The sequence below is a fragment of the Mus caroli genome, chromosome 4 (assembly GCF_900094665.2).
Source record: "Mus caroli chromosome 4, CAROLI_EIJ_v1.1, whole genome shotgun sequence".
Taxonomy (NCBI): Eukaryota; Metazoa; Chordata; class Mammalia; order Rodentia; family Muridae; genus Mus; species Mus caroli.
Window position 1 is genome coordinate 118,907,391 of NC_034573.1, and position 9,679 is coordinate 118,917,069.

Here is a 9,679-nt window from a genome sequence, read left to right on the forward strand (position 1 = left end):
TCCTTCTCCTTCTCCTTCTCCTTCTCCTTCTCCTTCTCCTTCTCCTTCTCCTTCTCCTTCTCCTTCTCCTTCTCCTTCTCCTTCTCCTTCTCCTTCTTCTTCTTCTTCTTCTTCTTCTTCTTCTTCTTCTCTCTCTCTCTCTCTCTCTCTCTCTCTCTCTCTCTGTTACTGAGTTTAATTAGGGTTGCTTACAAGAATTTTTCTTTTTTTTTTTTGGTGTGTGGGGGGCTGTTACTGCAACATAGGCGACTTACCAGTGGCTACACCACCGAAATAAACAAATAATAATTTTATTTTATTTTTATTTTTTTTAGGCAGAGTCTCACTCTGTAACTAAGTTGGTCCTGACTTTGCAGTAATCCTCCTGCCTCACTCTCCTAAATACAGAATTTTTTAGTCCTCTTGGCCTCCTTGGCCCCTGCAATTGCTCAGAGAATGTCCATTTAATGATTCTTTAGCCGGTTCTTGTTTTCATTCAGCTGCCGAGCTCACGTATAGGGAACAGGGCTAAACTTCTCTGCTTCACGTGGAGGGCCTCAAAGTCAGAGCCTATTGGGAGCAGGACTGGAAGGAAGGGCTCTGCTTAGCTGAGGGCCAACCACACTCTTGCAGTTTCTCAGAGCTGGCTAAACTCAGAGCCCAGGGTGGGGGCAGGCGTCCAGGTGGCATGGCCAAGAGCCATGTACGATGTTGGAGCAGAGAGCAGTTCAGGGGAGGAGGGCTTCCTGCTATGTGAATGGGATAGGACTTGGCCACTCAGAAAGTGTGGCTGTTGCCAGAGTCCCTCCTGGTCCCAACCCCAGTTAAGCACAGCCTGCACTGAGTCCCCGATTTCCTGTTCATCCATGGACTTTGTCCACACTGAGAAACAAGGGCTATTTTCCTCTCCAGGAAGAGAAGCGGAGTCTAGACGGCTCGGCTCTGGATAGCTCCATTTAGCAGCTGCACGTTAAGTACTGTGTGTGCCAGGCTCCATCTACCGAACTGACTGCTGAGCAAGACCTGACTCCTGCCCAGTGCACTGCATGCTCCTCTGGGTCTGGGCAGTATCTGCTGGGCTCACGGCTCTCCTAGTGCATAGCATGGGACAGGTGTACAGAGCACTTTTATATACGGAGCAGTTGAGTGGATGACTGGGTGGCTGGGAGGCTCAGTGGGAGGATCCCTGCTACTCAGAACACAAGAGTTAACAAGGACAGTTGTGTGGATCTCCTGTGCGCTTTTCAAATTTCACACTAAGCACCAACCATGAAATTTTTAGAGAAACAGGGGAGGCTCAGATGTCCTACACCACCCAGCAGGAGACGCCTCACCCCGATCCCGACCTGTGTCCCCCCGCAGGCAGCCTGAATGTGGATGAGTTCCGGAAGGTGCTGATGAAGTCCGGTCTGGTGCTGGTTGTGCTGGGTCACGTGAGCTTCATTGTAGCCGCCGTGCTCCATGGTACCATGCTGCGCTTCGTAGCCACCACCAGTGACGCTGTGGTTCTACAGTACTGCGTGGTGGACATCCTCTCTGTCACCTCTGCCATTGTGGTAATGGCCTGGCTGGGAGGGCCAGCAAGGGGGAGGGGCTGCGTCCCAGTCAGAGCCCCAAGCACATACGGTATAACCATAAACAAACTGTGCAGGCACTCAAACGCTCTCTGCCTCAGTTTTGTCCTCTGTAAAATGGGGGTGGTGAGAGTATGTGTGCACAGCAGAGGTTCCCTTTGAACATCTGAGGGAGTCATCCACAGAAGGTGCTTAAGTGAGGGGCCTGGCACATGGCTAGTGTGACAGATATTCACGGTGCGGTGGTACCTCAGCTTAGCTAGGGAGGGTCAATAAGGGTTTCACGGAGGAGTAGACCTCTGAGCTGGGTATTTATGGATGTGTAGGCGTTCCCAATGGACTGTAATTAACAACCCAAGTATGCGGCGTGCTGGGGCTGGCTAGCAGAAAGGCATGCCAGGGTGGCATTCCATGTACAGGCTGTGTGGCAGGTGCAGATGTGTGGAGCTGGGAACAGCTGAGATCTGTGCTGAAGACACTGACTCAAACAGTCAGACAGGAGTTTCGCACTAGGGCAGACTACATGAGCCACTTGATATAAGCCGTAGTGATGGTGATACTGGGGCATCTTTGTTTGATGAATAAATAAATGAAAGAATCTAGTGTACTTAGGTGTACAAAAGCTCTTCTCTGCCGGTCAGCTAAGGTGGTTGTAGACTTGTTCATCTCTGGGAGACCTGCTGACTCCTGACAGAGGGACTTTTCTCTCTCTGAGCTGGTCTCTGCCTCTGACAGCCTGGTGGCCTCCAGGCCTGGTGAACCAGGCTCTGATCTGTGGAAGTTCCAACGGCAGGAAGAATGCAGGGCTATGTGCATATCAGTATCTGTTTTGCTCAATAGCCATTTGAGGAGGGCATGGAAGGTGGCCAGCCCAGGGTCAGAGGGCTCTGGGCTGGAACACTTTACCTTTCCCCAGTAAAACACTCCCAGCTGCCCATGACTGGGGGAATCACCCCCACTCCCTTGCATGTGGTTATCTTCCTGTGAGCGCATCCTACAGAGAGGGGCTCAGCCCTGAGAAGTTGAGGTACTTTCTTGTGGCTGCAGAGTAAATTAACATTACCGCTATACCCCGGTGGTACTGTGTCCACTACAGAGATCGACACTAGGAAGGCGGATAGGCTAAATGGAGCCCTAGGGATCTAGAGGTCAGCCTCTGAGCTAAAATTCGCAGGAAATCCTGTCTCTGGGGATCTAGGGGCATTAGGACTGAGGAGCAGGGCACCTTGGAAAGGATAATCTGTGAGTGTGCATGAGGTCCAGTGCAATGAGGAAAGACAGTGGTCCAGGACAGACCAGAGAAGGCCAGCCTGGGATAACGTGATGCTTTTAGAGGTTTCTTTGTCTTCTGTGGTGCTTAGGATTGAACCCCGGCTTCACACATGCCAGGTAACCATTCTATTTCCAAGCCCCATCCTTGGCCACCTCTTAAAGATTCTGAATTCTGCTCATGAGGTGTGCTGTCTGTCTAAGATGGGGCCTCACTACATAGTTAGTCCTGGCTGGAAAAGAACCTTTTATGTAAACCAGGCTGGCTTTAAACTTGCAGCAATCCACCTGCCTCAGTGCTGGGAGTGTAGGCATTTGCCACCATGCCTGGTTTCTGATTTAATATAATTTTGGTTTTAGTACCTTGTTAGTAGAATGCATTTCTTCCAGTCTTTTTCATCTCAAGGAGATATGCTATGGGTCCTGTGGCCTAGCACACTCCCTGGCTTATGCCTGAAAACTTAGGACACACAGGACCCTGTCGGACTCACAGCTTTAGGCAGTGCGGAGCCCTGGAAAGCCGTAGGGAGTGGGAGTTTATGAGGCCAAAGCCAGAGGACAGGGTGGAAGTGGAGACTGCAGAACCGTGGAAGACGTTGGGGGAATGTGACCCCACAAGCTGCCCTCCAGCACCAGCTGATCTCAGCTTCCCCACAGGTCATTGTTGCGGGAATTTCGGCCATCGTCTTGTCACGCTACCTCCCCAGCACCCCTTTGGTATGTGGCATTTCCTCTGATGGGACTGTGGGCTGGGTCAGCAGCCCTCTTGGGGCCAAGAGTGATGCCCACTGACCAGTGCTCTTTCTGCCTAGCGCTGGACCGTGTTTAGCTTGAGTGTGGCCTGTGCTCTTCTCTCTCTGACCTGTGCCCTTGGACTCCTGGCCTCCATTGCAGTGACTTTCGCCACCAAGGGCAGAGCACTATTGGCAGCCTGTACTTTTGAGAACCCTGAACTCCCAACACTGGCACCTGACTGTCCTTTTGACCCTACTCGGATTTATGTGAGTGCCTCGTCCTGGAAAGGGTTGGGAAGGACTCTTGGGGTCTACCTGCACCCCTCTCCCTAATTAGATGCTTTTGCCCCTGGACCCCTCAGAGCTCTAGCCTGTGCCTCTGGGCCATCTCTCTCATATTCTGTCTGGCGGAGAGCATGTCTGCCGTGCGCTGCGCCCAGCTCATGCATGGACTACTGGAACTGAGGCCCTGGTGGGGGAAGAGCTGCCACCACACGGTGAGTCACCCCCCCCCCCGGGAGGCCCCTGGATGGTCAGCCTCACCCCTTCTGAACAGGGCCTCACATAACTGGAACAAAAGTTTTCTCAGCACTACCAAAGGGCTCCAAAGTCCAGAGAGGCCAGATGTGCCAGCTAAGTCACACAGCTGATGTCTGGCTCTCCTAATCTTGAGGGGAAGCACTGGTCTTTGGGGATTAAACAGGAGACAGTTGAGGGAGGAGCAGGTTCTGGTCTGTCATGAATGATTGATAGTGCTGCCCTTCCTTCTTCCAATTTGAGGGTGTCCTGAAGATAGAGACCCCAGGCAGAGGGAAACAACCAAATTCCTGTGTCTGCAGATACAAGCAAGCCCAGAGCCCCTGGATGGCCATGACCTATTGAGCTGTGCCAGTTCTTGCAGCTGACCCTCTGACACTTCAGCTGTGCCATGGCTACTGAGGCATGTGACCACGCCTGCACTGACCTGAGCCCAACCAGCCATGGAAGCTTAGCGGGATCCAGGATTCCTAGAACACGCCCATGAAAGGTCAATGGACTCCTGGGGACGTGGGAGAGGGCTTTGAGCGCCCTCCCCTGGCCACCGAGTACAATGCACTGAAACAAGACTTTATTTTGAAGTTATTAAAAAGAACCAAGATGCTCCGTGTGGCTGCATGCAGAGGGACATGGGGCTTGGCCGGGGGGCCTGCGCTTCCTTCCCACAGAGAATGCTGTGGAGGGGCTCTGCCCATCTGTCTGTGGGCGTGTGTGTGTGTGTGTGTGTGTGTGTGTGTGTGTGTGTGTTCGCGTGAGTGCATGAGAGAGAGAGAGGTGAATACAGACGGGGTAAATCTGTGGTTATCCAAGTGCAAAGAGGCAGGTTGAGTTTGGGGACCCCCAGTTGGAATCCTGGGAGTTTTTTTTTTTTTTTACCATGGCCTCCAGCCAGCAAGAGCTGGGACAAGAAGTGTTCTTCTGCAGGGAAGTAGATGAGGGAACTTCTTCAAAGCCCCACAGCCCAGAAATCATCCATGGCTCCCCACCAAACAAAAAGACTCTTCACCTTGGCATGACTCCCCACCTCCCTCCAGGCTGAGGACCACCCAAAGGGGACCTACCCGCCCCCCTGCCCCCGTGTTGTGGAAGAGCCTCCTGACTGTGGTGGGTGTAAGGTGATCCAGCTGTCTCATTAAAGAATACAGAACCTGACCGGAGGGCTATCTCCGTCCCACTAAGGGAGATTCTGCCTCTTGGGCCGTGGAGACTAACAGCTGTCTTGCTTAGCCCCTTCCTTGCAGGGTTCACTTCTCCAGAGGCCCCCACACACACAGTGCAGACCCCAGAAAGGGATCCCCAGTCTGGCCCCCAGCCTGGATAGACACGAGGGAGAGGAAGCTGAGAGCCGGAGGGCCGGTGAAGGCAGGGAGGAGAGCTGGCTCCTCTCAGCTCAGAACTGGGAGGCGCTGCTGGGATCGCACTGCAGCAGGCGCACGATGGATGGGTCGCTTTTGGCTCCGCGGATGAACTCCTCCAGCGACAGCTTGCCTGCAGGGTGAAGGGAGGGCTGTGAATGAGGAGAAGGTGGCTGCGAAGCCAGGCAAGTGGTTCAGGAGAGGGAAGGAGAAAGGCTGCCCACCCTCCTCCACCCCTATCCCCTCCCCCCAAATCCCCTCGCCACTCACCGTCGTTGTTTGTGTCCATTTGGCGGAAGATTTTCTCAGTCCTCTTTTCCGGGGTCGACTCATCCTCGGGCATTTTCATCACGGACGAAACCATCTTGTAAATGGCCTGTGGGATGGAGGATCGGGAGGGGGAGAGGACATCAGGGAGTGAGGAGGGCTGGGTTAAGCTCCCATCCTGCGCGCTGTCTCTTATAAACATCCCAGGGTCGTGCTCTGCTGTTCACGGAGGAGGGAGTAAGGAAAAGTCTGGAGAGGCTGAAGAGCGCCCTGGGCTAGGGCCCTTAGAGGGCCGGCCAGGTGGGAATTGCTGATGGAGCTGATGAGCAAAGCCACTACTGCCTGAAAGCTTCAGGTGGGTGTCAAGCATTTGGGGTGCACTGAGTCAAGGGAGATGTTAGAAGACCTCCAAGCCCAGATAGCAAAGTGCCTAGAACGCCAAATGTAGGCAGGCACTTGCTCCTCGGGTATATGTTTGAGCCGAAGGGTTGAGTTAGCGCTCCCACTCGGTGACCGACAGGGGGCGCTGAGCTGAAGGACATGGCACTGTGGTCTGCGGCCGGCAGGGGGCTCAGAGCAGCCTCGAGGCAGCTGGGACCTAGAAGGGGCGGGAACATTATGCAAACGAATGCAAATGAGCACCTGCCACGGGTCCAGGGACAGCCTGAGCTCTGCAGGGCTGAGGGCGGCAGCTGCCACGTGTAGGAGCTCCAGAGGCAACACGAAGGAGAGTTGCTGAGCTATTGTACAGAGCACGGAGTGCTCGGTCTGTGGGACGGGCTGCTTCTGCTCCCCGGAGCTCAAAGGCCAGGCTAGTCACCTCGAACCTCCAATTTTTTTCACAGCGATGCCTCCTCCAAGAAGCCTCCTTTCGTCCCCCATGCTATAACCCTCCCACTCTCTTCTTGTCCACCTTTGTCTCTGCGCTGCTCTTTTCCGGCCACTTTCCTTCAGATCTGTCCCACACACTGCTTCTGAACGCTCCAAACACAACCCCCCACTACCACATCCCCTAACCAGCAGGCCGCCCCCTTATTTCCTGCACACACAGACCTCCTTCTAGGCCCACCGAGCACCAGTTCCCTCTGGATGCCGCCGCCCACTTCTTGGCTGTTCCGTGTACAATGCCTTTCCTAGCAAGGTCGTCTGTGATCCAGCACTGGGTCAGGACACGTCAGCTGCACAGAGCCTCCGGGGTGGACACCTCTCCGGAAGTAATTATTTCCCTGGAGGACTGTACCTGCTTGCTACCATTCAGATGAGAACAGTAACTCTGGCTCTTTCTAAAATCCCTAAATCCCAGTACAGTGCCTTGGCACATGGCAGGGAACTCCCTGTTGAAAGGCCACTGTCACCACCCACAACTGTCTGTACCAAGTCCAAACCGTTTGCTTTTGGCATTCAGGATACATCAGAAGCTGTCCACTGCTGGCCTCACTGTCACCAGGCCTCGCTCGCTGGAGGGGTGATTCTGCCACAACTGAACACCCCTGGGCCTTTCCAGTTCCTCAACATTTACAGCCACTGCCTGAGCTACCATGTATCATGCAAGCACTATGTGCCAGATCCTATGAGCAGAGAGACAAAGTTTCCCTCTGTAGCTTTGGCTATCCTGGAACTCACTCTGTAGACCAGGCTGGCCTCGAACTCAGAGATCTCCTGCCTCTGCCTCCTGAGTGCTGGGATTAAAGGTGTGCACCACAGTACCTGGCACACATGCAGGATTTCTAAACTGTACATCAACTCAAAAAAAAAAAAAAAGCATGCATCGAATCTCCCCTTTCTGGGCAAGAAACCAAGGTTTGGGAAGGGAAGGGGTGGAAGGCACCAGCACAGAACTTGCTCCCTCTGAGCTGCGAATACAGTGGTTCCCAACCTTCCTAATGCTGCAACCCTTTAATACAGTTTGTCATAGTGTAATGACCCCCTAATTACACAATCACTTTTGCTGCTACTCCATAATTCTAATTTTGCTACTGTTGTGAATGGCAATATAAATATCTGTTATGCGGGATATCTGACATGGGGACCCTTGTGAAAAGGTCATCCAATCCCCAAAGGGGTGGTGGCCCACAGGTTGAGAGTCCATAGACGTATGCTTGGACAATTTGGAAGAATAAACAGCAGGGGCTCTGGAGTGACATCCTGGTCCATTCTGCACTTGCTCTCTCTCCTTGGAAAAGAGCTTAGCCACTGTGAACCTCAGTTGCCATCTGTAAAATGGGAGTACTGTGTCTATCGTATTGGGACTGTCTGGAGGATTACAGTGGCTGGCATAAGTGGTCACTAAATAGCAGCTTATACTGTCATTATTCATTGACTGTGTCCTCAGGCTTTTGGGTCCTCTGGACGCCTAGGTGTTCCCTTTATATACCTGTCCCTGACCTCATTGGTGCAATCTGTGCCTTAATCTCTCCTGTTGGAGTGGGAGCTCCATGAAGCAGCTTCCTCTTTCCTCCTACTGTGCCACCACCCAGTGTAATAAGGCTGGGAAGGGAACAGTGACTTAGCGGATGGCCATTCCCCCTGTGACAACCCTCCTAATTAATCGTCTAGGTCCCTCTCAGAGTCTCGCTGGAGCCTACTTGTCATTAATCAGGCCCCGGGGCTCTCAGAGCGCTGTCTGCTCCAGCTGTCTGGAGCCTCCAGGGTGTCAGAGCAGAAGTCAGGGTCTAGAGGGCAGATGCTGTTTTTTTTTTTTTTTTTTTTAAATAGGGCCAGGGGTGCCTGAGGAATAGACTAGCTGTTTCACTGGGCGTGGTAGCATGGTCCAGAGGCTCCTGGGACCAGCACTGAGGCAGCAGGCAATTGACATCTTGAGAACATCACTTCCCAACACAGGCAGCCGTTCCCCTCAAGCTAGAGACAAGAGACCCATGTCCCCAGCAAGAGGGGGAGCTGTGGGCTGAGTGAACTGGAGTGGATATCAGCCCACGAAGCAGAGGGGCTAAAAGGGAAGAAGGCCGAGATGTAGGAAGGGTCCTTGTGCAAAGCTATGTGGCAGCAATTCTCAAGATGCATCTTAGGGATGCTCACAAGGCCGTTTTAGCCAGTGCAGGAGATAGATGGAGAAAAGAATGACTGACAGTCACTAAAAGGAAAAGGATCCGCTCAGGACCCTGAGACCAAGTTCTCAGCACAGGGGAGATTTATTTGCCCCAAAGGGACAGAGAGCAGAAATAAGAGGCAAAGACAGGAGATAAGGGATGAGGGAAAAGGGGAGGGGAAGAAGGTGAGGGCCAATTCTTAGTCCCAGAGGACAAAGGACTACCTCTGGATAGAGATGAGACAGAAGTGGCCCATAGGAAAATGGCAGTTTATAAAGGTAAAGGGGGAAAGCCTGTATTAAGATGAGGTATTTTCATTTTAATTGGGCATGTTAATTAGGTAAGCCGAAGGGGGCTTTTGATTGCCGGACTTCCATACTTTAATAGCTGGGCCTTTGCAGCCAGCCTCGGAAGGAGGAAATTTCCAAATAAGGGAATAGACCTTGGGGGCTAGCTTTGAAAATGGAAGCTAACAGTTTTTTAGCAAGGCAGAGAGAATTGGGGGGAAGGGCAAGGCCTTCCATAGTCATGCTTCCCATGCTGGGGCTAGCCTGAGTCCCTCAGTTACTAACATTCACTGAGTACCAAGTACCTACATAGCCTTCAATGGAGTTCTTTATCTCTATGGGTGTCTTGGAGGAGTGGCCAAAGCCGGCAGGTTTATGGCTTTCTGTTAAGATGCTTGCAGACAAGTCTGACAACCCTAGTTCAATCCCCGGGGTCTGCAGAGTGGAGAGAGAGGATGGTTCCCAAAGTTTTCCTCTGACCTCCACATGTGTGCTCCGGCATGAGCATGCCACCTCTACATGCAAATAAATACATAGATACATAAATACATTAACTAAATGTAAAACTGTTTAGAGGTAAACCAGGGCGAGAGAGAGAGAGAGAGAGAGAGAGAGAGAGAGAGAGAGAGA

General features: G+C 52.6%; 2 protein-coding genes across 2 annotated transcripts in view; one reads left to right on the forward strand and one right to left on the reverse strand.

Annotated features, from left to right (window-relative positions):
* Tmem54 (transmembrane protein 54) overlaps positions 1-4,699 on the forward strand; it is a 6,246-nt gene extending 1,547 nt beyond the window's left edge. Inside the window, exons 2-6 of the mRNA XM_021159414.1 lie at positions 1,342-1,535; positions 3,480-3,539; positions 3,635-3,823; positions 3,919-4,053; positions 4,396-4,699. Of these exons, the coding sequence (XP_021015073.1) occupies positions 1,342-1,535; positions 3,480-3,539; positions 3,635-3,823; positions 3,919-4,053; positions 4,396-4,461 (644 nt within the window). The 3' untranslated portion in view covers positions 4,462-4,699. The remainder of the gene's footprint in view (positions 1-1,341; positions 1,536-3,479; positions 3,540-3,634; positions 3,824-3,918; positions 4,054-4,395) is intronic.
* Positions 4,643-9,679, reverse strand: part of Hpca (hippocalcin) — a 10,006-nt gene continuing 4,969 nt past the window's right edge. The window contains exons 3-4 of the mRNA XM_021159417.2: positions 5,719-5,824; positions 4,643-5,581 (exon numbers count right to left, since the gene is read on the reverse strand). Coding sequence (XP_021015076.1) covers positions 5,484-5,581; positions 5,719-5,824 — 204 coding nt within the window. The 3' untranslated portion in view covers positions 4,643-5,483. The remainder of the gene's footprint in view (positions 5,582-5,718; positions 5,825-9,679) is intronic.